Source organism: Bufo bufo, chromosome 6, assembly GCF_905171765.1.
Source record: "Bufo bufo chromosome 6, aBufBuf1.1, whole genome shotgun sequence".
Taxonomy (NCBI): domain Eukaryota; kingdom Metazoa; phylum Chordata; class Amphibia; order Anura; family Bufonidae; genus Bufo; species Bufo bufo.
In genome coordinates, this window is record NC_053394.1 from 435,800,519 (window position 1) to 435,828,103 (window position 27,585).

Consider the following 27,585-nt stretch of genomic DNA (forward strand, 5'->3'; position numbering starts at 1 on the left):
TTACAGGCTATAGCTACTAGAGAGGGGTCGTTGGTCCAGGGAGTTATTCTGATGCCTGATTGGAGTCGGGAAGGAATTTTTTATTCCCCTAAAGTGGGGAAAATTGGCTTCTACCTCACAGGTTTTTTTTTTTTTTCTTCCTCTGGATCAACTTGCAGGATAACAGGCCGAACTGGATGGACGGCGGGCTTTTTTTCGGCCTTATATACTATGTTACTATGAAGTGGGCTTTGATACCGAGGTATCAGCTAGTACCGAACCCAACTTCGGATTTCTATTTTAAATTGTTTTTGAAGACGCAGATATGAATACTGTAGGAATTGGCCGAAGTCTCGTGAGATGAACGTTGGCTCCACGGAGCCCATACATTTTAATGCTGTACAGAAACAGCATTAAAATCGAAGTATTTAAACGGATCAATGATCCGAAGGTTGATTCACTAACCAAAGACGATATGGTTCCAGTCCAGGTTTCTCAGTCCCGACACCACTGGACAGGAGGCGACGTGGCGGCTGTTAGGACACGTACTGGGCGCAGTGACTCCAGATTTCCTTCTTCTAAGCTCCTGGCAATGGTCCGGGGTGTAATGAAGTGGCCACCGGTGTCAAGATGGGGGGACAACGAAACGAAGGAGCTGATCGTCTGAGGCCAGAGTCTGTTCTCAGTATGCCCTCACATAACTACTGCTCCCAACATCTAACAGCGAGGTCAGAACAGCCTAGATAGCGACAGACACTTCATCGAAACCACCATCCTCTCAGAGGCGCCCCCTCTCAAAGTGTCAAAATGCATTAGAGTGGATCATAGAGGCATGTCTAGCAATCGCTCACCAAGAGGTACACTACCCAAAAGTAGCCTCTGAGAGCCTTTTTTATAGGGCAGCGGGGAAAGCACTTTCACGCCCTCTTGTGTCTCAGACGGCAGGACAAGTTCTGCAGCGAGTGAATAGAAGCCTCTATACACTACTGAACTAGTTTGGTCTACACTGGCCCCCAGGGGCCCCAAACCATTTAGCACCCCACCCCCTCTCCAAAGGAATCACAGACACAAGACATTTTGAAAATACCTTTTTCCTTTAATTCTCAGCTATAAATTGAAGCAAATATTATGTTCACTAACATGCTGGTGCCAGAGTTAGTGGAGGGGAGCGTCCCGTCACCCCCAGATCTTCCAGGGAGAGGCGACGCAAACCCCCGGACAGGCACTAAGGAGATGGGTTACCCTTGGGTGTTACAGGTCTGAAAGGGGAGGGGAAGCTTATATCTCTTTATACAGTAACAGGTTTATTCAATCAGACAGAGTCTGAAGCCTTAAAAGTGCAGTCTCTGCAGCAGGAAGAGGGGCCCTAAATAAGCAGGGGCCCCAGACATAGCCTCAGCTTCATACCAGGGCTCAGCGCGCCCCTGTGGACTGGATTCTGGTCACTTCTGTTCAGGAACCAGCGCCCCCTGTTGACAGTATCACTAAGGGCTCGTGATTCTGCACAAAGTTTGCTGGCCCCTGCTTCTTTTTAGACTACAAGTCCCAGCACGCCGAGACCAGTAGTTCTACAGGAAGCAGAGGGTCTCGGCCAGTAACCAATCATTACAGATACAATAGAGCACAGACACTCATCAACAGGATTCCTATCCAAAAGTGCTACTGCCCCCTAGTGGCCAGAGGTGGCAAGTACAGTCTAACTGCTGGTGCATGGTGGGGAACTACAAGGGAAATTAGGAGGTCCGGCTGTTCCCTGCTCATCACTGAAAAAACCTAAAAGCACCTGAAGGATGAGGAGAGTAGGCCGTGGCAGCCGAGGCGCACGTTAGGGATCGGCTTACTTGCTAGTCACTACTGGCCTCAGATCAGTCACCCCAAGGTTCCCCCCTAGACCCCAAAGCCATCTGAGACCCCCTAGAGGGCAGCGGGAGGCTGCCTCTACTTCTCTGATGTGTGTGGCTGGGATCAAGCCCCGCCCCTGCTTAATTAGAAGCCCCTCTTCCTGCCTCAGAGGAGCATGGTCTCTGCTTAACGCCCAGTTTCCTCTACCTGATAAGATCCAGGTCCATAAAACATGGCTGAAGCGCCTCAACACAAAGGCCACGGCCACTACAAATAGGCGAAGAATTTTCACAGAAAATTCCCTTTTGTTTTCCTTCTTTATTCTATTTACAGGTGAAAACTGGGGGCAAGACGGACAAAGCAGAGGTCGGAGACGACGGGGGAGTTAATGGGTTAATGCTGCGACTGATATAATGGCAAAATACTAAAAACAAGGCGGTAGCTTTTATCATGGGGCGGAGACACAAAACAGGGCGGAAGAAACAGTGGTTTGCACGAGAAAAATAAAAATTTGATCTGTTGGTTCTGAAAATGAGCAGCGACAAAACATTTCCATAAACCGGCACAGGACGGAGATGGCGGCCATATTGTCCGACCCCCGTGGCCTTTTGATGCTTCTAACACAGCCAGCCATGGTGCTATGAACCGATGGACGAGCTTCGACACTCCCCCAAAATGGCCGCCGACGCTCCGTGCCGGCATGACGGTCGCATCTTAAAAAGGATAAAAACACAGAAAGACCTTTTCAATGACAAAAATGCAGACGACCAGAGAATAAAAATGGCGGGATTAAATTAATAAAATAAGTGGCGTCGTGAGGCGGGATACGGACCGGCGGCACTAAATGCAAGCTTCATCTATAAAATCCACTCCGGGTATTGGGCGAGGGGCCGCCACACCACTCTCCGGTAGCGGAGCTCCTGTTGGCGGCCGTCCCTTGCTCACTTTCGCCGCCGGCGGCCATGATTGAATCTTTGCTTCTGGCTGTGAGATCCGGGAGGAAGAGGGAATGTAATTGTTAACCCTTTACGTATAAAAATAACAGTAGTCTTTATATATCGCCGGACGCCGCTTTCACGGGAAGGTCGGCGGTCCGTACAACGTTCTTTAAATAGCAGCTAAGTCGCGAGCGCCGTACGACTTTTTCGTAATGGAAAAAATATATTTATATATAATATTTATAGAATCCCAAAGTGTCCGTTCTTGCACGCGGCGGGGGAGGGTGGGGTCCGAGCCATCCATCCCAAGTGTCCGCTCTCTCAGCGCCTCATTCCACCGCGAAGCCGCAGGTCTCCTCGATGGCCGTCAGGAGCTTCTCGTAGAGTTTCTCGTAGCTCTCGTAGGGCGGGATGTCGATGCGGTTGAAGCTAAGAAGAAAAACGGAGAGGAGATGAGAAGTCCACACTGAGCAGCGCTGACCCCGTAATTAAGACGGACCTTACACCGCTATGCAAGGGGCGCAGCCTTCCGGTTAGCCTGCTGTGACTCTTTGGTGCCATGTAGTGGCAGCAGTAGGTACAGCAGCAGCTCCTCATAGACTGCATAGGACAGGGCTGGCCAACCTGCGGCTCCCCAGCTGTTGTAAAACTACAACTCCCACCATGCCCTGCAGTAGGCTGTCTGGGCATGCTGGGAGTTGTAGTTTTGCAACAGCTGGAGAGCCGAAGGTTTTTAGTTTTAGGGGTGTGAGGATTTATGCAACTCATTACGCTCCACCCTCTAACTAACAAGACAGGATCGGGGAAAGGTGGTGCCCCAGATCTCCGGAGGAACTCACCAGGTGTGCGCCTTGGGCAGGTTATTGGTGTTGGCGTCGATCTGATGGATGGTGAAGAGCCGCGGACCCGCTGCACCTGGAAGGAGGAGGAAACGGCACAATTTATATTTGGCCACACCCACCGCGACGCCATGCAGTGCACTCGAAAAGCTGGGTGTCGGCCTGCTGGAAATGGCGGCCAACTTGTCCAACTAGAATCCGATTGGGAAATGAAAGCGATACGGACGTCCCCCTAGTGGAGAGGCCGAGTACTGCGGATAGTTACCTTGCAGCGCCTTGAAGCCCTGCAGGGGGACTCTGGAGGATCCGGTGACAAACTGCAGCAGCCGGGCCCTCCGCTCCTCATCGAAGGACTCCACCGCCTTCCAGAACCACTTGACGATGTTGCTGTCCGAGGTGCAGTGCTTTAACCGTGTGTTGGTCTTCCAGTCGTTCACGTCGATCTTCCCCAATCCACAGACGATCAGCTAGAAAGACAGGACATGAGTGGCCAAGCTGCTGCAGAACTACAAGCACCAGGGAGCCCCGGCAGGACACGTCGGAGCGCCTCCGTGTCCATGTATTAGTTCCCAGGGATCTGAACTTTGCTCCCACAGTCCCTGCTTCGCATCTCTCTGCTTGGGTGTCAGTCCTCACTGCGGTTTTCATAAATACCACATACATTTCCACCTCCCCACCACGCCCTTCATAGAGGAGATCCGACAGAACGGGAGGACCCCCTCCCCGCATCACGGCGCTCACCTCCAGCTCCTTCTCGTCGAATGTCTTCAGCAGGTGCTGCGGGATGACCTCATTGAACCCCTTCTGCAGGGCCAGGAACTGCGCCTCGATGCCTCGCAGGAACCTCCAGTTCACGTAGAGCCTGAAAGAAGAGGACAGACCTCAGGCGGTGGAATCAGTAACGAGGGCGGGAGCCAGTGCAGACCTTCATCCTGCCCTGGCGGTTCGTTAGGATGCACCTCTGGATACAATGTAACAAACCCTCAGCAGTAAAAGGACATACCACCATGATGTGTTTACTGGACCAGCCCTTCATCTGACTTCATGTTAGGTCATCACATGGTCAGGTTTCGGTAAGCTCCGCCCCCGCTCACCTCACATACTCCTTTTTGGTTTCTTCTGTGACCGGCATGGTCTTGCCGTTGGGCTTCAGCTCGTGCTGGATGAGCTCGCCGTATGCGCTGTGCTCCACGCAGAACGTGTGATCCAGGACCGCCGTGATGTCGTTCTCTCTGTGGAAACAGCGTTTACCATAAAAGGAGTCATATCGCAAGGGGAGGGGCCTAAACAACCCAGACCACACCGCCAACCCCTCCCACGCGACTCACAGGATCCAGACGAGGCTGTTATGGAGGTCGGGGTCCACGGACTCCATGTCGTCCAGCGTGATGGGCTTCCCGAGCAGCTGCTTGTAGAATGGGAGCGTGAAGCCTCCATCTATGTAGTGTCCGTGAAACACCGCCATGCCCATGATCCGCCCAACAAAGTGGAAGTACGAGAGATGCTCCTACAGAGGGAGGCAGCGGGTTATAAGAGGTAAAAACTGCGCCAAATGGACGACGCCAATGGGACGGGCGGCGCCACTTACCGGGTTAACGGCAGAGTCTGGGTTGATCTGTAGTGTGTAGATATCATCGCGGGAATATTGGAAGAGGCCGTAATACGGATTCAACATCTCGTGAGATAACAGGTAAAGCCACTCCCTGCAGAAAGAAAACCGGCAAGGCGGAGCTTAAAAGAGCGCAGAGGGAGGAGCTATTGTATATACATTTAGTCGTAGACGACTGGTTGCCTGCTCTTGACATGTGCATTTGTGTTTTTATTTTTATTGTTTTAAAATTTAGCTTTTATTTGGTTTATTAATAATAAATAATGAACAGTTTTTATCTAACCTACTAAATTAAAACTATCTCTGGACATCCAAATGTGTGCTTGTATTATTTTATTTCTTTTTGACACTATTAATGCAGCGGTAGTGAATTAATGGCAGTCACTATTATATGGTTAGCCTTTATTTGTTCATGCTAATAGCCGTGTGGATACTGTATTTGTACCCTTCTTCTGTGAAATATAGGCAGTTGAGGCTGAGGTTTATTTGCTCAAGTAATTGGATACTTGAGAAATCAACTGCTTGCTACTATTTGTCTTGTAACTGTGGCCATATATTGCAACATCCACTGCCTTTAGCTTGTTATTTTCACAGATTATCTAAGTGCTATAACTGGCCCTATAGTGCTGCTGCTAGTCACACTGCTGCTGCTAGTGGTGCTATTGCTATAGTCTTTCTGCCTTAGTGGCTGACTATTCATGACAGCCGTCTCCTATCCCAACTGTCTGTGATCCCGCTATTTGCGGCTTGCTCTACTAGCTTATGATGCTTGTGCCAGCGGAGTGCCTTTCTAGGCTGTCACTATATTAGTCAGGCGCTTTATCATTAGCCTCTGGATGCCCTGGAGTCTAAAATCTAATTACTGCCCCCCGACATGTTTCGCCATGTCCATGGCGTCTTCAGGGGATCGGGCAGGGAGGAGCTAGACTCAGTATCAAGTAATGCTACTACTGTAAGTCTATTAGGCCAAAAACCCTGCTAATCTGCCATTGGTCAAAAACAGTCCAAATCATCCGGGTCCTGCACCCAAGGATCCAGCATGGCAGCATCTATCACTCAGGACCTGCCCCCCAGGATCAAGCATGGAACCATCTATGACCCATGCTAGAGTATCACTGACTACTTGACCCCCAGGATCCAGCATGGCGCCGTCTGTGACCCATGCTGGATTATCACTCAGGACCTGCCCCCAAGGATCCACCATGGCGCCGTCTGTGACCCATGCTGGATTATCACTGAGGACCTGCCCCCAAAGATCCACCATGGCGCCGTCTGTGACCCATGCTGGATTATCACTCAGGACCTGCCCCCCAAGGATCCACCATGGCGCCGTCTGTGACCCATGCTGGATTATCACTCAGGACCTGCCCCCCAAGGATCCACCATGGCGCCGTCTGTGACCCATGCTGGATTATCACTCAGGACCTGCCCCCAAGGATCCACCATGGCGCCGTCTGTGACCCATGCTGGATTATCACTGAGGACCTGCCCCCAAAGATCCACCATGGCGCCGTCTGTGACCCATGCTGGATTATCACTCAGGACCTGCCCCCCAAGGATCCACCATGGCGCCGTCTGTGACCCATGCTGGATTATCACTCAGGACCTGCCCCCCAAGGATCCACCATGGCGCCGTCTGTGACCCATGCTGGATTATCACTCAGGACCTGCCCCCCAGGATCTAGCATGGTGCCGTCTGTGACCCATGCTGGATTATCACTGAGGACCTGCCCCCAAGGATCCACCATGGCGCCGTCTGTGACCCATGCTGGATTATCACTCAGGACCTGCCCCCCAAGGATCCAGCATGGCGCCGTCTGTGACCCATGCTGGATTATCACTGAGGACCTGCCCCCCAGGATCTAGCATGGTGCCGTCTGTGACCCATGCTGGATTATCACTGAGGACCTGCCCCAAAGGATCCAGCATAGCACCATCTATGACCCATGCTAGATCATCAAGACATTTCCAGCAGTCACACAGGCCCATCATGGAGGAGGCTGCAGTTGATAGTCGGTCACACAGGGGTCAGTACATTTCATTACCTGGCGACCCCTCCATAGTCTAACCCTTCCTCTCCACGGAATTTGATCATCAGTCTCTTCCACAGATCCTTCGGCCTCATCTTCATCACCTGCCGGTAGGATTCCTGTAGGGTCAGACAGAAGGACGGTCAGAGGCGGCACAGTGGGGCAGAGGGTGGGATATGGATTGACTGCGCGGGAACGGTACCTCAAAGATCTCCTCCCGGGACACCTCGATGCGGCAGTGCCCGGCCTGCGGCTGCTGCTGGGAGAGCTCCTGCCTCAGGATCTTCAGCTTCTGCACTAGGTCTCTCTTGTAGCGGGGGACGGTCAGACAGTCGATGTCGTCGGGCAGCTGGCACAGGGGCACCACCACCTGCTGCTGCTGTTGTTGCTGCTGCTGCTGCTGCTGCTGTTGGTCTTTCAGCTGGTTCTGGCGGCTGCAGATAAGAGAAGACCCTCAATAAGCGGAGTCTTAAAGGGCCAGTCTCACATATAAAGATCCACCACTGTACCACCACCTTCTAACAGACCTTGCATTTCAAATACTTGCCAATTTCAAGACATCTGCTTGCTGTCAGTGAACTGGAAACCCCTAGCGTGTATATCCAAAGGATGAAAGCTAGTCCTCGCTCAGCTGCGGGTTTGTTACAATGTATCAGTCTAAGAAGTCCTCAATAAGCTAAACAGCCTGAATGCCTAACTGATGCATTGTAACAAACTGTCAGCATAACAGTGACTGTCAGAACAGGACCTTCAGTCTCTATATTTAACTAAGCTTTTCATACAATGACAGCAAGCAGACATCTTGAAAATGGCGAGCAATGTACAGAAAGTCTATTAGAAACCTGGCGACAGACTGGACGCTGGCCCTTTAAATAACCTTCCCAGGGACAGATCAATGCTTGAAGGGTTTCCTCAAATTCGCTGTGTGTAGTGCTGACAGCGACCACTCGGGAGGCCCCTGCAGGAGGGGGGCTCGGCAGCGTTCCCACACAGACGAGGAATCTCAGTTATGTCGTCACCACATGTGCACAGCGCAGTCATGGGACTTAATGGTGAGACACGTGACCGCCCCCCTCAATGAGCATGCCCCGCCAAACCTTCTCCAGTCTTCCCTGTGCGGCTCCGCTCCTGTCACTGTACAATCCTCCGCACTGATCGTGCATCTAATGCTCCAGTCACAACCAGAGATGCATTCAAAATCCTGCTCCACCTTGTCCTCAGCTCTTCTCATTACTGCTGCCCCCTGCACCAGCAGTGGACTACAAAGAAATGGAGGAGACCAAGAGCCAGCAGGGGGAGCTGTGAATGCAGCTCTGGATGTGACTGGAGTATAAAGCATAATCGGGCATGCAGGCCCCTGACTCTCCCCCACGGCACGAGGCAGCCGCACTTACTTGAGTACGATGTGGAGGTTGGCCGACAGCCGGGGGTCTGTGAACTGCGTGGTCCGGTTATTGTGATCCACAAAGTAGACCCGGCCAGTGGCGGTGTTGCGGATCTCCCAGCCCGGGGGGAGGGGCCCCAGCTCCTCACAGTTGACGTTACTTAGATCCCTGGATACGAAAAACAGGAGTCAGAAAATCAAGCTGCCTCCAGAGCTGCACTCAGAGTTCAGCATCTCACAGCATTCCCTGCGTCTGATATCGGATAGCGCCCCCTGTATTATGGGAGCCTCTTACCTGGGCACCCGGGGGTCGTGCCATGTGCTGACGCCAGTCTGTGTGTGGAGGAAGTAGACCTGCCCCTGCTGCGTGGTCCTCTGTTCTGTGGGGGGGGAGCAGAGAATAAATCCAGAGCCTCCTCATACCCTGCGCCCCCCACATGAGGTCGCGCCCCAGCACTCACCATATCCCTCAGGCAGGTCGGGCGGGGTGTGCAAATGTGTCCTGCTCATGTAATTCCTGTGCCGCTGCGACCGGACTCTTCTCTCCTGCAGTCGGGGGTCCGAGGTCTGCCCGCTGCTGGCGCCATTGGTCCCCGTAATGGGAGTGTTCTCATCCACGAAGCAGCTCAGAGGCCTCCCAGGACTGGAGTACTCCGATGCCGGCCTGAGGGGGGGGAGGTAGGGCTGTGAGTCATCATGATGCCAGACCAGTCGTGTGGAGCATCGGCTTTAAGATCACTGCTTGCTCTCAGTGAACTGAATCACCCTGGTTTACATTCAGTTGTGAAGCCACCGTGACCTAGTCCTGTTCTCAGATCAGCAGCACCAATTTCTCCTGCCCTGGTGGTTTGTTACAATTAAGCCTCATGCAGACGTCCGTGGCACACGGTCCGTGAGATACCACACTGGCATTGCAGGAGCGCACGGCGTCATAGCAACCAATGAGTCCGTGCGCTCCTGCAATGCCAGTGTGGTATCTCGCGGACCGTGTTCCACGGACGTCTGCCCGAGGCTTTAGGGCTGCAGTAAATGATTATTTCAGTAATAGAGTATTTTAACGCTTAATCGCGTAATCTAATAAGAAAAAATGAATTAATAGACTGTTTTCCTTTATAAAAACTCAGACCCCAACTGTGCGATCAGCCCAAGTGCATCAGCTCCATTCCCCCCCATTGTGCCATCAGCTCCGTTCCAACCGTGCCATCAGCTCTCCCCTGCGCCATCAGCTCTCCCCCCCCCCCCCATTGTGCCATCAGCTCTCCCCCCCCCATTGTGCCATCAGCTCTCCCCCCCCATTGTGCCATCAGCTCTCCCCCCCCCCCCATTGTGCCATCAGCTCCCCCCCCCCCCCCATTGTGCCATCAGCTCCCCCCCCCCCCCCATTGTGCCATCAGCTCTCCCCCCCCCCCCATTGTGCCATCAGCTCTCCCCCCCCCCCCATTGTGCCATCAGCTCTCCCCCCCCCCCATTGTGCCATCAGCTCTCCCCCCCCCATTGTGCCATCAGCTCTCCCCCCCCCCAATTGTGCCATCAGCTCTCCCCCCCCCCAATTGTGCCATCAGCTCTCCCCCCCCCCCCCATTGTGCCATCAGCTCTCCCCCCCCCCAATTGTGCCATCAGCTCTCCCCCCCCCCCCCAATTGTGCCATCAGCTCTCCCCCCCCCCCAATTGTGCCATCAGCTCTCCCCCCCCCCATTGGGCCATCAGCTCTCTCCCCCCCCCATTGTGCCATCAGCTCTCCCCCCCCCCCCCATTGTGCCATCAGCTCTCCCCCCCCCATTGTGCCATCAGCTCTCCCCCCCCCCATTGTGCCATCAGCTCTTCCCCCCCCCCCATTGTGCCATCAGCTCTTCCCCCCCCCCCATTGTGCCATCAGCTCTCCTCCCCCCAATGTGCCATCAGCTCCCCCCCCCCATTGTGCCATCAGCTCCCCCCCCCCATTGTGCCATCAGCTCCCCCCCCCCCATTGTGCCATCAGCTCCCCCCCCCCCCATTGTGCCATCAGCCCTCCCCCCCCCCATTGTGCCATCAACTCTCACCCCCCCATTGTGCCATCAGCTCTCCCCCCCCCATTGTGCCATCAGCTCTCCCCCCCCCCCATTGTGCCATCAGCTCCCCCCCCCCCCATTGTGCCATCAGCTCTCCCCCCCCCCATTGTGCCATAGTCTCTGCTACCCTGCTCCTCCTGACACCCGGACTGCACAGCGTCATTGGTTGCTATGACGATGTGCACAGTGTCATAGCAACCAATAACGCATAGCAACCAACGATGCTTAGTTGTGCCCCCACCCCCTCGGTTTCACCAACTTACCTTTCCAGCAGGGGCGCCGCCGACACTCCATCGTTCCGCGATGCTCTGCGCCTGACGTCACACAGTGCGTCAGGTCACGGCGTGCGTACGTCAGGAGGTCAGTGCAGCGCGGGACCATGGACGTGCCGTGAAGTGTCCGGAGGCCCCCTGCTGGAAAGGCGAGTATTCCAAGCGCAGCGGGAGTAATAGTAAGCGCTTCACTCCCGCTCCGTGGTCACATGACACAAACAAACCTTTGATGCAAAATACATCAGTGTTACAATGTATCAGTGCAGGAAATATGCATCAGTCAAGAGTACACAGATGGTTTACTGGACTGATTCATCTCTACAGCTGAGGGTTTGTTACAATGTATTAGTGTAGATAATCCTCAGAGTGTGACAATGCAGCTGCACAAACCTTTCCCCTCCTGACGGTTTGTTACAATGTATCAGCGCAGGTCACATATGGACCAGTTAAAGGACCACAGAGGATTGTCTTCTGCTTCATAGCTGAAGGCTTGTGACAGTGTATCCGTGTAGACAACCATCAGCTGCACAAATCTCTGTCCTGATAGTCTGTTACAATGTATCAGTGCAGGTAATATGTACCAGAATGGAGAGCACAAAGGATTGTCTACCCAGTCAGAGCTGAAGCTTTGTTACAGTGTAGACCATACGCTTTGAGGTGGACAAATCGGCTGCACATATCTCTCCGTCCTGATAGTTTGTCACAATGTATCAGCGCAGGTAACACATTATACAGCAGTGATCCCCAATGTGCAGCCACGGTTTATACTACCGGACCCCCGGTCAGTGCTTACCGCGTCGGCCGCTCCCACTGGGTGGTCCGGGTGATGTGGTTGAGGTACTGGATGCGCCCCGAGGCTGTTCTTCGCTCCTCCCAGCTACGATCCAGACACGGAAGAGATAAAGCAGTCAGTGCTATTTCCAGGAACCCGAGGCCCGGCCTTTTATGTGGCCGCAAGACAGAGGAGAGAATAAGCAGCCGCGTATGAATCACACTAGTAGACGGGGGGCGCTGCTCGGCTGAAAGGTCAGAGGTCAGAGTAAGCGTCCTACCCCCAGAAACCAACTGCAGCCGGGTCACTGAGTCCAAACTGATCTCTTATCAGGCTGGTAGCCAGTCACCCCGGCGGCAGCTTAGATATTGGGGTATATTAGAATAAACCCCCCCAAAATGATGGGGGTTGGGGTGGGGGACATACTCGGACTCTCGACTTTCATCAACACAATAGCTGAGTACACAAAACGGCAGTGAACAGAACAAAGTGGGGGGTGAACGAAAAACGAACACAGAATATGACGGGTGGATGGAGGCAGCTGCCGGGGTAAATCACATTGAGGGGGCTTCCCAGAGGGTCTCCACGGTCACATATTTTGGGGGCAGTGCGTCGTTAGTCAGGCCACACGCAGGACCTAAGTCGACCCCTGAATCTGGGTCTGTCAACCGCTGCCCCCCCACAGGTCTGTATACAGAATATGAGGGGCACCGCGCGGTACAGTGATGCCAAAGAGCATGAGAGGGGCGGAGGCGCCAATACTTTACTGTACATGCATTACACTATTCATAGCACTGGAGACCCCCCCCCCCACAAGCCCTGAAAGGTGTAGACCACCTGGAAGCCCATTGATAGACTGGTATTGAGGAGTAGAGGGGGTGCGGGGGTCAACTGCAACTCCCCAGACAGCTGCGCTCCGTCCACAAAACGTACAACGGACGGACAGAAGGTAAAATCCAATGTTAACGAAGACAAAAAATAAAACTACAATTACGGGAAAAAATAAATGAGCAAATAAATTGAAAATATACAGTAAAAATATCTGAAAATAAAGATAAAATGACATTCTTACTACTAGAGAATTTAAAAAACAGAATAAAAAATATATTCAAAATACATTTTTCTGTAAGAAAAAAAAAAAATTGTACAAAAATAAAATGTAAAGATAAGAATTAAAAAATGTAAAAAAGCAAAAAAATACAAATTTAGAATCAAAAAAATTAGAATAGACCAAAAAGGTAAAAAATAATCAGTAAGGGCTGGCGCGTTTGCTCACCCGTCCGGTAAATCGTTGTCAAACAGTCGGCTGCAGTCGACCACCTGCCCCCCGGTGCCGATCCGATCCCGGGACTGAAGGCTGACTGGAAGCAGAAGACACCGAAGGGTTAATGCCGTTTACGTTTGTCACACCCTCCAACCTGCGCCCCTTCAGCTGTGGCGAGACTACAACGCCAAGCATGCTCAGGCAGCACAAGGCATGTTTAGAGTTGTAGTTTGGCGAGTGCTGGAGTGCAAGCCACGGCCCTGAGAGCGAGGGGGGGCTGCTGTAGTGATCACGGTCCGTCTCAGTTCCTGCCAGGAAGGGTTACCTGAGGGATCACTCACCTACTATCTGCCCTCGCACAGTATCGTTGTCATTCGGGCCGAGCTTGCATAAATCCAGGCGCTGATCTACAAGAGAGAGCAGCGGGAATCAGTGGGGCGTGCAGACTAATGCAATGCAGTGCACCACTGCAATCTGACCACTAGGGGGACTCACAGCCAGTGTCCTTGAGGCGGTTGATGGCGTTGGAGAGGAGGCGGACGCAGCCCAGGAACCCGGCCCCCTGCTTCTTGTGGATCTTCTTGTGGTTCCACACGCTGATCGTAATGGAGTCCGACTTCCCGATGTATCTGAGGGGGAAAGAAATCACATCCTTTTACCTCTGCTGGTGTGTCGGTCTACACTGTCCTGCTGGCATGGTATTCATGCAGAGGAGAGAAGCTGGGGACACACGGCCGCCGGATGCTGGGAAAGCTGGGTGAACGGTGTCAGCTTTACCAGTCTCCATACTGCTGCTCGGGATCCTGGGAAAGCTGGATTCCCTGCTCGTTATACCCGCCTGGATGCTGCAGTAGCTGTCCGGCTGGGAGTTGTAGTCACTCACAGGTCATAGTGCTGGTTCCACTTGGGGTCCAGGGTGTTCTTCACGGTGTCTGTGGAGTGGCATTGCCCAGACCCGTCCACCACCACCTTGGCAAAGGGATCCGGGAGTCCTGCAGTTGGAGGGAAACAGAAGAGAGATAACGCAGCCGGCCTAGAGTCCGACTCCAGTCACATCCAGAGCAGCAGCAACACAGCACCGCCCCCTGCTTCTTCAGGGTCTGTACAGCGAGACACCGTACATATTCCCCCACAATGCAGCCATCCAAACCCCTCCTGCTCTGCAGCTCCAGATGTGACTAGAGGATACAACAGAGAGTGCACAGACACGGACTATGGCTGCGTTCACACCCGCCGCCAAACTACGCAGGTACTCACTGAAAAAATCCTTCTTCACCAGGTTCTTGGCACAGAGAACTGCGGAGAGAGGAGGAAACCATCAGCATTGCCGTCCACACTCTGATGATACATTGTAACAGGGGCATCGACAATCGTTACCATGGCAACACAGGATCAATACAAACCTCTCCATACAGGTGTAAGCAGATGGCGGCCGGAGGGGGCGGGAGAGCGCGCCGACCGTCTGTAGATGATAGGCCAGGGCACGTCACATGACCTATGAGCACCGGGCAAAAATCGAGGGCCCTGTGCCTACTGGGGGCCACGACCGCACAGCGACCCCTCCCCCGGGGAGCGCAAGAGCAACACCAGCCTAAGGGGGTTTGCTCCAACCGTATCACACAAGACTGGATGAGATACGCAGCCCAGAAGAGCGTATCGCACAAGACTGGATGAGATACGCAGCCCAGAAGAGCGTATCGCACAAGACTGGATGAGATACGCAGCTCAGAAGAGCGTATCACACAAGACTGGATGAGATACGCAGTCCAGAAGAGCGTATCGCACGAGCCTGGATGAGATACGCAGCCCAGAAGAGCGTATCGCACGAGCCTGGATGAGATACGCCGCCCAGAAGAGCGTATCATGCATGATAGCATTAGATACAGCAGCACACAGGAGGGGCTTAGATACAGTGTCAGCTGACTGTATCACACAGGAGGGGCTTAGATACAGCGGAGCAGGGCACTTCCTGTCTGGACATTGCTCACATACCATTCTGCAGATTACAGGCTTGAAAACCAAAAGGAAAACTGAGCTGTGGGCGGGGGAGGGGTGCAGAGGGGATTCCTAGAATTCGGGAGGGGTGTTTACCAGGCCTCAGCGCTGGGGCAGAGGTGCAGGACCCGTCTGGATGTGGCCCCATCATTTCAGGAGGTCACCCAGACCCCAGGGCCGACACAGAATACTCTGCTTTCTCAGGCCCCTGAGCGGCAGATCCGCCATGTATCCCAGGGGCCCCTGAGAAAGCGGCACAGGGGAAATCTTAAATACAAAAAATCTATAGGGGTGCAGGGGGGGGGGGGGGGGGCAGGGGGGCAGCCGGGCACAAGGGAAATCCAAAATACTGAAAATCTATAGGGGTGCAGGGGGGGTCAGGGGGGCAGCCGGGCACAAGGGAAATCCTAAATACTGAAAATCTATAGGGGTGCAGGGGGGGGGGGGGGGGGTCAGGGGGGCAGCCGGGCACAAGGGAAATCCTAAATACTGAAAATCTATAGGGGTGCAGGGGGGGGGGGGGGGTCAGGGGGGCAGCCGGGCACAAGGGAAATCCTAAATACTGAAAATCTATAGGGGTGCAGGGGGGGGGGGGGGGGGGGGGGGGGGTCAGCCGGGCACAAGGGAAATCCTAAATACTGAAAATCTATAGGGGTGCAGGGGGGGGGGGGGGGCAGAAGCAGAGGTGGAAGCAGCCTGGAGGGCAGAGGCAGCCAGACACAGGTGGGCAGCAGAGGCGGACGGGCACAGCAGGATTTGTGAATGGCGGCCGCAGACGTCAGTTGTTTAGACTCTGCTCCGTCTCATTCACAGCATTGTTCCTGCACAGACAAAGCATTTCCGTGCGCTGCTCCGGCTCTGCTGCCCGGGGTGGGGGTGGGGAGAGGAAGGGACACAGGAAGAACTGGGGGTTGCTCTTCCTAAATGCTGGAACTGTACAGCAGATGGCAAAACATGACGGGCAATGCCATACCTGATGCCAGCCGCACTCATATGGGAATATAATCTACTGCTCCCTGTTAGCAGCGTCAGTGGGAAGTGACCGATGTGCCCCCGCCATGGGGCACCAGAGAGAAGGCGACTGCAGAGGACACAGGAAGGGGGGGGTCAGTCTCTGGTCAGGTGCAGCGCCCCTTGAGGCCGGTCTTGGGTTCTGCGTCTCCAGCAGGAAGCGGCTCCTCATTCAGAGACTATGAATCATTTCCCATCTGTCCGGAGACCTGTCTATGGGGGGGGGGGGGGGGGGGTAAGGGGGGTCCTGTCTATGAAGTCGGGGGGTCCTGTCTATGGGGGGGGGGGGGGTAAGGGGGGTCCTGTCTATGAAGTCGGGGGGTCCTGTCTATTGGGGAAAGGGGGGGGGGGGGTCCTGTCTATTGGGGAAAGGGGGGGGGGTCCTGTCTATTGGGGAAAGGGGGGGGGGGGTCCTGTCTATTGGGGAAAGGGGGGGGGGGTCCTGTCTATTGGGGAAAGGGGGGGGGGGTCCTGTCTATTGGGAAAAGGGGGGGTCCTGTCTATTGGGAAAAGGGGGGGTCCTGTCTATTGGGAAAAGGGGGGGTCCTGTCTATTGGGAAAAGGGGGGGTCCTGTCTATTGGGAAAAGGGGGGGGTCCTGTCTATTGGGAAAAGGGGGGGGCCCTGTCTATTGGGAAAAGGGGGGGGTCCTGTCTATTGGGAAAAGGGGGGGGTCCTGTCTATTGGGAAAAGGGGGGGGTCCTGTCTATTGGGGAAAGGGGGGGGTCCTGTCTATTGGGAAAAGGGGGGGGTCCTGTCTATTGGGAAAAGGGGGGGGTCCTGTCTATTGGGAAAAGGGGGGGGGGGTCCTGTCTATTGGGAAAAGGGGGGGGGTCCTGTCTATTGGGAAAAGGGGGGGGGTCCTGTCTATTGGGAAAAGGGGGGGGTCCTGTCTATTGGGAAAAGGGGGGGGTCCTGTCTATTGGGGAAAGGGGGGGGGGTCCTGTCTATTGGGGAAAGGGGGGGGGTCCTGTCTATTGGGGAAAGGGGGGGTCCTGTCTATTGGGGAAAGGGGGGGTCCTGTCTATTGGGGAAAGGGGGGGTCCTGTCTATTGGGGAAAGGGGGGGGTCCTGTCTATTGGGGAAAGGGGGGGTCCTGTCTATTGGGGAAAGGGGGGGGTAGCACCCCACCTGCAGCTCATTGCAATCCATGGTACATGCACCAGTCACAGCCAAAGCTGCACTCAAAATAACAGCCTCTGCTCCAGTCACATCCACTACTGCATATTGTGAAGACACTAACCGCCGAGCCCACGTGCAAACGGAAAACTGGAAGAATGACGACTGCGGCTTTGGATGTGACTGCAGTCCAAACTATGCATTAACAGCAGAATTGAGAACACAGCTCTGGATGTGACTAGAGTATAAACTAAGCCATAGCTTTCATAATTTTACGTAAATCTCATTCTCTAGAGATGGAGCGCGGAAGCGGCTGCGCCGATAACCGAGCACGGGCCTCGCCTCAGGGCGTAAAAACACTTGCATCCTCCGTATGCGCCAATACCCTCTACACCCATCGGTGACAGCCTGAAACGGCCACTGCCCGCAGGCATAAATTTACACACCCCACGCGGACTCCCTCCCCTGGCTCCAGACACGTGGCAGGATTATTCCCAGGTCCATGAATAGAATGCTAGAACTCCAGAAAAGACTGACAGGCACAGATACACGCCCCCGGCACCTACCACGGCCATCACATTAACCCTTTCCAGAGCCACCCCACAGTGAGACTCTAGGATTTCATCTCCTTGCTGTGTGAAACTGCGTGGCGGTACACAAACGAGGCCGCCGGGGTGGGCACAGGCGCTGGGCGTATACCCCCGCCAACACAACCTAGGTTCTATAGGCGGCACACGTCACGGGCACTGCTATATCTGACTGGGTGCCCCAATTCCTCAACATTGTCAGCATCTCTGCTTGCTGTCAGGAGAGGCTGAAAACCCGACCTGACCCATTTCTATTCCCACAGCTAAAGGTTTGTCACATTGAGTGGAGATCAGCCTGACAATGTATGGGAGATCTGTGCAGCAGATGCGTCCCGCTGATACACTGTAACAAACCTGCAGCTGGATACAGCATTCAAGCCTAATGAAATGCGTCCTATATAGGAACCTGCAGCATTTCCCCGATGCAGGTATGTGGCGGGCGTTGTGAGGTGCAAGAGCGCCATTAACACCTCTGCAGCAATTTGCGCCATTTTCACCGCCTGGTAGGGTCAAAAACAGAATTTCTTATACAAAACAGCAAAGCTTTATTGACACAGTCAATTCCATTAACCCCTGGGCTGCCAAGATCCCGCCCAGACATTACCCCACAACCCCGGGCGGCAGGAATGTCGGCGGCTGGAGTTTCAGTTCCTGTTAACCCTCGCGGGACCGCCTTGTCTTCACAGCTGATGAGTGGCGGCCACATACCTGCAGCGGCAGAGATTCCAGGCCCCAGAACCGGCGCTGCAGGTATCTACAGTGACCGCGGCCGCACACTCATCGTTACTCAGCCCGGGGCGAAGGGCCAAACTATGCGCCGCAGATGGAGCAGGCTTTGTTGTCCTGTTTTCTGTCTGCAGCCGGACGAGATTATCCCTGACTAAGAGCGGTGTCAGGAGGCTGCAATATGGCTGCCAACTAACGTCCGCGCCACAGAGGAACACCTGGACACCACGTAACGCCAATCTATGTATATAAAGAGACACGCCGCCCCTATACAGACACACCGCCCCTATACAGACTATAGAGACACGCCGCCCCTATACAGACTATAGAGACACGCCGCCCCTATACAGACTATAGAGACACGCCGCCCCTATACAGACACGCCGCCCCTATACAGACTATAGAGACACGCCGCCCCTATACAGACTATAGAGACACGCCGCCCCTATACAGACACGCCGCCCCTATACAGACTATACAGACACGCCGCCCCTATACAGACACGCCGCCCCTATACAGACTATAGAGACACGCCGCCCCTATACAGACTATAGAGACACGCCGCCCCTATACAGACACGCCGCCCCTATACAGACTATAGAGACACGCCGCCCCTATACAGACACGCCGCCCCTATACAGACTATAGAGACACGCCGCCCCTATACAGACTATAGAGACACGCCGCCCCTATACAGACTATAGAGACACGCCGCCCCTATACAGACTATAGAGACACGCCGCCCCTATACAGACTATAGAGACACGCCGCCCCTATACAGACTATAGAGACACACCGCCCCTATACAGACACGCCACCCCTATACAGACTATAGAGACACGCCGCCCCTATACAGACTATAGAGACACACCGCCCCTATACAGACACGCCACCCCTATACAGACTATAGAGACACGCCGCCCCTATACAGACTATAGAGACACGCCGCCCCTATACAGACTATAGAGACACGCCGCCCCTATACAGACTATAGAGACACGCCGCCCCTATACAGACACGCCGCCCCTATACAGACTGTAGAGACACGCCGCCCCTATACAGACACGCCGCCCCTATACAGACTATAGAGACACGCCGCCCCTATACAGACACGCCGCCCCTATACAGACTATAGAGACACGCCGCCCCTATACAGACACGCCGCCCCTATACAGACTATAGAGACACGCCGCCCCTATACAGACTATAGAGACACGCCGCCCCTATATAGACACTATAGAGACACGCCGCCCCTATACAGACACGCCGCCCCTATACAGACTATAGAGACACGCCGCCCCTATACAGACACGCCGCCCCTATACAGACTATAGAGACACGCCGCCCCTATATAGACACTATAGAGACACTACCCTGATAACACGTCATGTGACAGCCTCAGCGCTCCTTCAGATAGCTATGGACAAGGACTGACCCGCAACAGAGAATGGGGCGATCCATCCACGCAAAGGAGATCACAGCACAAACTGGATCTACTCTGAAAATGGCCAGGGACGTCATCCTTCAGCCATTATCCCCCCTCCCCCATGTACATTGAAGAGGGTGCATGTCCTCAACAAGGAGAGTAATCAGCTACTCTGGCCCTCCCGTCCACCCTTCAGGCCCACTTGATCATGATACAGACCCTCCCGTCCACCCTACAAGCCCCCCCCCAACGGCCCTCCCGTCCACCCTACAGGCCCCCCAACGGCCCTCCCGTCCACCCTACAAGCCCCCCCCCCCCCAACGGCCCTCCCGTCCACCCTACAAGCCCCCCCCCCCCCCCCCCCCCCCCCCCCCCCCCCCCCCCCCCCCCCCAACGGCCCTCCCCCCCCCCCTACAAGCCCCCCCCCCCCCAACGGCCCTCCCGTCCACCCTACAAGCCCCCCCCCCCCAACGGCCCTCCCGTCCACCCTACAAGCCCCCCCCCCAACGGCCCTCCCGTCCACCCTACAAGCCCCCCCCCCCCAACGGCCCTCCCGTCCACCCTACAAGCCCCCCCCCCCCAACGGCCCTCCCGTCCACCCTACAAGCCCCCCCCCCCAACGGCCCTCCCGTCCACCCTACAAGCCCCCCCCCCCCAACGGCCCTCCCGTCCACCCTACAAGCCCCCCCCCCCCAACGGCCCTCCCGTCCACCCTACAAGCCCCCCCCCCCCAACGGCCCTCCCGTCCACCCTACAAGCCCCCCCCCCCCAACGGCCCTCCCGTCCACCCTACAAGCCCCCCCCCCCCAACGGCCCCCCCGTCCACCCTACAAGCCCCCCCCCCCCAACGGCCCTCCCTTCCACCCTACAGGCCCCCCAACGGCCCTCCCTTCCACCCTACAGGCCCCCCAACGGCCCTCCCTTCCACCCTACAGGCCCCCCCAACGGCCTTCCCTTCCACCCTACAGGCCCCCCAACGGCCCTCCCTTCCACCCTACAGGCCCCCCAACGGCCCTCCCTTCCACCCTACAGGCCCCCCAACAGCCCTCCCTTCCACCCTACAGGCCCCCCAACAGCCCTCCCTTCCACCCTACAGGCCCCCCAACAGCCCTCCCTTCCACCCTACAGGCCCCCAACGGCCCTCCCGTCCACCCTACAGGCCCCCCTCTGGCCCCCTTGATCATGATACAGACCCTCTCTGCCCTCCTGCCCACCCCAATCATCGTCATTTGGGGCAGCAGACACTGTTCATGGCAACCTCCGGCCTCCCCACACACAGATGGCGGCCGGTCTCACAGATTCACCACAACCTTCAGGATATAATCGGATCTGTTCCCAGGAAAGCTGGGTGACAACCATGACAGAGCAGCAGGTACCGGGGTTGTCAGCTACCTTTCTCCGGCTCCTGAACGGACTGTCTTCAATATTACTTAGTGGACGTGCCCTTCAGATGGACATCCAATATGGCCACCATCACGGTGTGCACAGGGAGGTCTCCAGCGCTTTCCTCGGGTCTGACAAATATTTAATACTATGTATGTAGAAATCAATTCAAGAGATCCGCTCACCTCTGTTACCCTCAAGGTAGGTGCACCAACCAAAATTTGAGATCACCCCTCAAAAAATGGATTAAAATGTAGAAAAGATATGGATGGGCACTCACATGGAGATACAGGACACAATTTATTTGTGCAATTTACAATAAAAAATATCAATATGTAATAAAAAACACTATATTAAAATACAATAGGGAAGAATTGGCAATTGTTAGTATATGGTTTTTGAGCTGAGGCTGGGGGCCCTCATGTCCTCACTTTAATATTCAATACAAATCCTGTAGGTTCAGGAGGAGGATAAATGGAGCGATCGGCCTCTGTTTATGTAACAATAATCCCCTAAAATGTCATAAAATTGTTACACATCTTTGTATGTAACTTATAATGGTGTCCTGGATCCTGTCACTGGTATTCAATATCCGTCCAACTTGTATCCAGAAGTAGCACATTCCACATGTTACAACGTTTCTTCTATCCCTGCAGATTGTAGTCTCTTGTGTCTGTGAGATACCGCCAGGTCTGTGTCAAAGTCCGGTCATTGAAAGAAGATTCTTGATATATATCTGGGTACAATAAGTTATTACCCTTTTTAAATGTCTTAGGGCTCTTTCACACTTGCGTTGTTGTCTTCCGGCATAGAGTTCCGTCGTCGGGGCTCTATGCAGGAAGAATCCTGATCAGGATTATCCTAATGCATTCTGAATGGAGAGAAATCCGTTCAGGATGCATCAGGATGTCTTCAGTTCCGGAACGGAACGTTTTTTGGCTGGAGAAAATACAGCAGCATGCTGCGCTTTTTGCTCCGGCCAAAAATCCTGAACACTTGCCGCAAGGCCGGATCCGGAATTAATGCCCATTGAAAGGCATTGATCCGGATCCAGCCTTAAGCTAAACGTCGTTTCGGCGCATTACCGGATCCGATGTTTAGCTTTTTCAGAATGGTTACCATGGCTGCCAGGATGCTAAAGTCCTGTTTGCCATGGTAAAGTGTAGTGGGGAGCGGGGGAGCAGTATACTTACCGTCCGTGCGGCTCCCGGGGCGCTTCAGAGTGACGTCAGGGCGCCCCAAGCGCATGGATCATGTGATCACATGGACACGTCATCCATGCGCATGGGGCGCTCTGACGTCATTCTGTAGCGCCCCGGGAGCCGCGCGGACGGTAAGTACACTGTTCCCCCACTCCCCACTCCTACTATGGCAGCCAGGACTTTAATAGCGTCCTGGCTGCCATAGTAACACTGAACGCATTTTGAAGACGGATCAGTCTTCAAATGTTTTCAGTTCACTTGCGTTTTTCTGGATCCGGCGTGTAATTCCGGCAAATGGAGAGTATTTGTATTGAATATTAAAGTGAGGACATGAGGGCCCCCAGCCTCAGCTCAAAAACCATATACTAACAATTGCCAATTCTTCCCTATTGTATTTTAAGTGTTTTTTATTGCATATTGATATTTTTTATTGTGATTTTATTGTAAATTGTGTCCTGTATCTCCATGTGAGTGCCCATCCATATCTTTTCTAAATATTTAACACTGACATGATTTAGCGTCTCGCCCCACACCATTGCGCCCACGTGACCCTCCTATAACACGGCTCGCAGAAGTCACGGACATGTCAGATCATTGAAACCGCACAGGGAAACGCATGCATGCTGTGGATCGGGGGTTACCGCAGGCGCTGATGCGCTGTGCATTGGAAGGGGATGGAGAAGCGCTGGCGCTGTGCATCGGGGGGGGGGGGGGGGGTGTGTGACCGCGGGCGAGCTGTGCATCGGAGGGGGGGAAACCGCGGGCGAGCTGTGCATCGGAGGGGGGGGGAAACCGCGGGCGAGCTGTGCATCGGAGGGGGGGGAAACCGCGGGCGAGCTGTGCATCGGAGGGGGGGGGAAACCGCGGGCGAGCTGTGCATCGGAGGGGGGGGGAAACCGCGGGCGAGCTGTGCATCGGAGGGGGGGGGAAACCGCGGGCGAGCTGTGCATCGGAGGGGGGGAAACCGCGGGCGAGCTGTGCATCGGAGGGGGGGGGGAACCGCGGGCGAGCTGTGCATCGGAGGGGGGGAGAAACCGCGGGCGAGCTGTGCATCGGAGGGGGGGGGGAAACCGCGGGCGAGCTGTGCATCGGAGGGGGGGGGAAACCGCGGGCGAGCTGTGCATCGGAGGGGGGGGGGAAACCGCGGGCGAGCTGTGCATCGGAGGGGGGGGGAAACCGCGGGCGAGCTGTGCATCGGAGGGGGGGGGGAAACCGCGGGCGAGCTGTGCATCGGAGGGGGGGAAACCGCGGGCGAGCTGTGCATCGGAGGGGGGGAAACCGCGGGCGAGCTGTGCATCGGAGGGGGGGAAACCGCGGGCGAGCTGTGCATCGGAGGGGGGGAAACCGCGGGCGAGCTGTGCATCGGAGGGGGGGAAACCGCGGGCGGAGCTGTGCATCGGAGGGGGGGAAACCGCGGGCGGAGCTGTGCATCGGAGGGGGGGAAACCGCGGGCGAGCTGTGCATCGGAGGGGGGGAAACCGCGGGCGAGCTGTGCATCGGAGGGGGGGAAACCGCGGGCGAGCTGTGCATCGGAGGGGGGGAAACCGCGGGCGAGCTGTGCATCGGAGGGGGGGAAACCGCGGGCGAGCTGTGCATCGGAGGGGGGGAAACCGCGGGCGAGCTGTGCATCGGAGGGGGGGAAACCGCGGGCGAGCTGTGCATCGGAGGGGGGGAAACCGCGGGCGAGCTGTGCATCGGAGGGGGGGAAACCGCGGGCGAGCTGTGCATCGGAGGGGGGGAAACCGCGGGCGAGCTGTGCATCGGAGGGGGGGAAACCGCGGGCGAGCTGTGCATCGGAGGGGGGGAAACCGCGGGCGAGCTGTGCATCGGAGGGGGGGGGGGGAAACCGCGGGCGAGCTGTGCATCGGAGGGGGGGGGAAACCGCTGGCGAGCTGTGCATCGGAGGGGGGGGGAAACCGCTGGCGAGCAGTGCATCGGAGGGGGGGGGGAAACCGCTGGCGAGCTGTGCATCGGAGGGGGGGGGAAACCGCTGGCGAGCTGTGCATCGGAGGGGGGGACAGCAGGCTCTGACGCGCTGTGCACTGGGGTCTCTGGAGTGACGTCTGCACATTGGGGGTCTCTGGAGTGACATGGATATTGGGTGTCAGGGGGGACAGCTGTACACTGGAGTATTATGGGGTGACACCAATATTAGAAGTCTGAGGGTCTCTGGAGTGACGTCTGCACATTGGGGGTCTCTGGAGTGACCTCAATATTAGGGTCTGGGGGATACTCGGGTGACACGACCCCTCCGCCGGCCCCGAGTCCTCACACGTACCGGGCACCGGCAGATGCTGCGGCCCAGCCGCCGTCTCTGGCCTACAGCCGCCGGCAGTCACGGCCTCAAGCCCGGCCCCTCCAGGCCTCTTACCGGTCAAGCGGAGCTTCACGGGTCCGTTCCTCCGGGATCCCTGGTTGGACATGGCCCCGGCCCCCTGCAGTAGTCCGGAGGGCGCGCTAGGCCCGGGCCGGAGCCGTGGCGTGGAGTCCTGGCTGAGACCGGGCACGATGAGTGCGGGGAGCGGACGACGATCAGACGGAGAGCGGAGGCCCGGAAATCCAGAGGAAGGCCATGAGCGGGGGACACGGAGACGAGCACTGAGGAGACTGAGGGCGGAGACACCCGACCGGGGGAGGAGCCAGAGGGGAGGGGCGGCGGGCGGGGGACAGAGGGCATTGCCGGGCGTGCAGGGGAGCGGCGGGCCACACACGGAGGAACGGGGCACATAGGCGGGTGTAGGGGGAGAACGGGGCACATAGGCGGGTGTAGGGGGAGAACGGGGCACGTAGCCGGGTGTAGGGGGAGAACGGGGCACGTAGCCGGGTGTAGGGGGAGAACGGGGCACGTAGCCGGGTGTAGGGGGAGAACGGGGCACGTAGCCGGGTGTAGGGGGAGAACGGGGCACGTAGCCGGGTGTAGGGGGAGAACGGGGCACGTAGCCGGGTGTAGGGGGAGAACGGGGCACGTAGCCGGGTGTAGGGGGGGAACGGGGCACGTAGCCGGGTGTAGGGGGGGAACGGGGCACGTAGGCGGGTGTAGGGGGAGGACGGGGCACGTAGCCGGGTGTAGGGGGGGAACGGGGCACGTAGCCGGGTGTAGGGGGGGAACGGGGCACGTAGCCGGGTGTAGGGGGAGAACGGGGCACGTAGGCGGGTGTAGGGGGAGAACGGGGCACGTAGCCGGGTGTAGGGGGAGAACGGGGCACGTAGCCGGGTGTAGGGGGAGAACGGGGCACGTAGGCGGGTGTAGGGGGAGAACGGGGCACGTAGGCGGGTGTAGGGGGAGAACGGGGCACGTAGACGGGTGTAGGGGGAGAACGGGGCACGTAGCCGGGTGTAGGGGGAGAACGGGGCACGTAGCCGGGTGTAGGGGGAGAACGGGGCACGTAGCCGGGTGTAGGGGGAGAACGGGGCACGTAGGCGGGTGTAGGGGGAGAACGGGGCACGTAGGCGGGTGTAGGGGGAGAACGGGGCACGTAGCCGGGTGTAGGGGGAGAACGGGGCACGTAGCCGGGTGTAGGGGGAGAACGGGGCACGTAGGCGGGTGTAGGGGGAGAACGGGGCACGTAGACGGGTGTAGGGGGAGAACGGGGCACGTAGCCGGGTGTAGGGGGAGAACGGGGCACGTAGGCGGGTGTAGGGGAGAACGGGGCACGTAGACGGGTGTAGGGGGAGAACGGGGCACGTAGACGGGTGTAGGGGGGGAACGGGGCACGTAGCCGGGTGTAGGGGGAGAACGGGGCACGTAGCCGGGTGTAGGGGGGGAACGGGGCACGTAGCCGGGTGTAGGGGGAGAACGGGGCACGTAGACGGGTGTAGGGGGAGAACGGGGCACGTAGCCGGGTGTAGGGGGGGAACGGGGCACGTAGCCGGGTGTAGGGGGAGAACGGGGCACGTAGCCGGGTGTAGGGGGAGAACGGGGCACGTAGGCGGGTGTAGGGGGAGAACGGGGCACGTAGCCGGGTGTAGGGGGAGAACGGGGCACGTAGCCGGGTGTAGGGGGAGAACGGGGCACGTAGCCGGGTGTAGGGGGAGAACGGGGCACGTAGGCGGGTGTAGGGGGAGAACGGGGCACGTAGACGGGTGTAGGGGGAGAACGGGGCACGTAGCCGGGTGTAGGGGGAGAACGGGGCACGTAGCCGGGTGTAGGGGGAGAACGGGGCACGTAGCCGGGTGTAGGGGGAGAACGGGGCACGTAGCCGGGTGTAGGGGGAGAACGGGGCACGTAGGCGGGTGTAGGGGGAGAACGGGGCACGTAGGCGGGTGTAGGGGGAGAACGGGGCACGTAGCCGGGTGTAGGGGGAGAACGGGGCACGTAGCCGGGTGTAGGGGGAGAACGGGGCACGTAGGCGGGTGTAGGGGGAGAACGGGGCACGTAGACGGGTGTAGGGGGAGAACGGGGCACGTAGCCGGGTGTAGGGGGAGAACGGGGCACGTAGGCGGGTGTAGGGGAGAACGGGGCACATAGACGGGTGTAGGGGGAGAACGGGGCACGTAGCCGGGTGTAGGGGGAGAACGGGGCACGTAGGCGGGTGTAGGGGAGAACGGGGCACATAGACGGGTGTAGGGGGAGAACGGGGCACGTAGCCGGGTGTAGGGGGAGAACGGGGCACGTAGGCGGGTGTAGGGGAGAACGGGGCACATAGGCGGGTGTAGGGGGAGAACGGGGCACATAGACGGGTGTAGGGGGAGAACGGGGCACGTAGGCGGGTGTAGGGGGAGAACGGGGCACATAGACGGGTGTAGGGGGAGAACGGGGCACATAGACGGGTGTAGGGGGAGAACGGGGCACATAGGCGGGTGTAGGGGGAGAACGGGGCACGAAAAAATGATAATAGAAATATATTATGAAAGTAGATATAAGAAAAATGGTGTCCTGAAACAATCTTTTTGTTTCCAATAGTGATGGTGTAATATCCATATAGATATCGCAGGGCTGAAGTCCTGGGAATATTCAGTATAAATACAGCCGGGTGATGATATTAGTAGACAGGCCTCTCAGTCTTTCTGCTGTAATGTAGCGAATCTCCTGGAAGTTGTTATGTTACAATCCACATAGTTACTAACTGTTCATCATTGAGTAGACTTAGTAACTATGTGGATTGTAACATAACAACTTCCAGGAGAAAGACTGAGAGGCCTGTCTACTAATATCATCAC

At 56.5% G+C, this 27,585-nt stretch overlaps 2 protein-coding genes across 4 annotated transcripts; both read right to left on the bottom strand.

Moving 5' to 3' along the window:
* Nucleotides 1-1,064: 1,064 nt before the first annotated feature.
* SMURF2 (SMAD specific E3 ubiquitin protein ligase 2) lies at nt 1,065-25,043 on the bottom strand. Of its 3 annotated transcripts, none has more exons than XM_040437417.1 (19): nt 24,797-25,043; nt 14,235-14,273; nt 13,861-13,969; nt 13,473-13,606; nt 13,319-13,384; nt 12,990-13,074; nt 11,735-11,818; nt 9,083-9,285; nt 8,917-9,001; nt 8,632-8,790; nt 7,440-7,671; nt 7,253-7,356; nt 5,187-5,301; nt 4,927-5,105; nt 4,693-4,830; nt 4,340-4,460; nt 3,864-4,065; nt 3,599-3,674; nt 1,065-3,188 (listed from the first exon to the last, which is right to left on the bottom strand). In XM_040437417.1, exons 1-19 carry the CDS (start codon nt 24,846-24,848, stop codon nt 3,089-3,091), a joined length of 2,283 nt encoding a protein of 760 aa, XP_040293351.1. In that variant the 5' UTR covers nt 24,849-25,043; the 3' UTR covers nt 1,065-3,088. The 3 variants fall into 3 exon arrangements, with proteins under 3 accessions (XP_040293351.1, XP_040293350.1, XP_040293349.1); XM_040437416.1 differs by having other exon boundaries at nt 13,861-13,972; XM_040437415.1 differs by having other exon boundaries at nt 11,735-11,881; nt 13,861-13,972.
* On the bottom strand, nt 24,958-26,891 carry LOC121005831 (extensin-2-like). The gene is made up of 2 exons (XM_040438593.1): nt 25,137-26,891; nt 24,958-25,032 (listed from the first exon to the last, which is right to left on the bottom strand). The coding sequence occupies exons 1-2, from the start codon at nt 26,889-26,891 to the stop codon at nt 24,958-24,960; spliced, it is 1,830 nt and encodes a 609-aa protein (XP_040294527.1).
* Nucleotides 26,892-27,585: the final 694 nt, after the last annotated feature.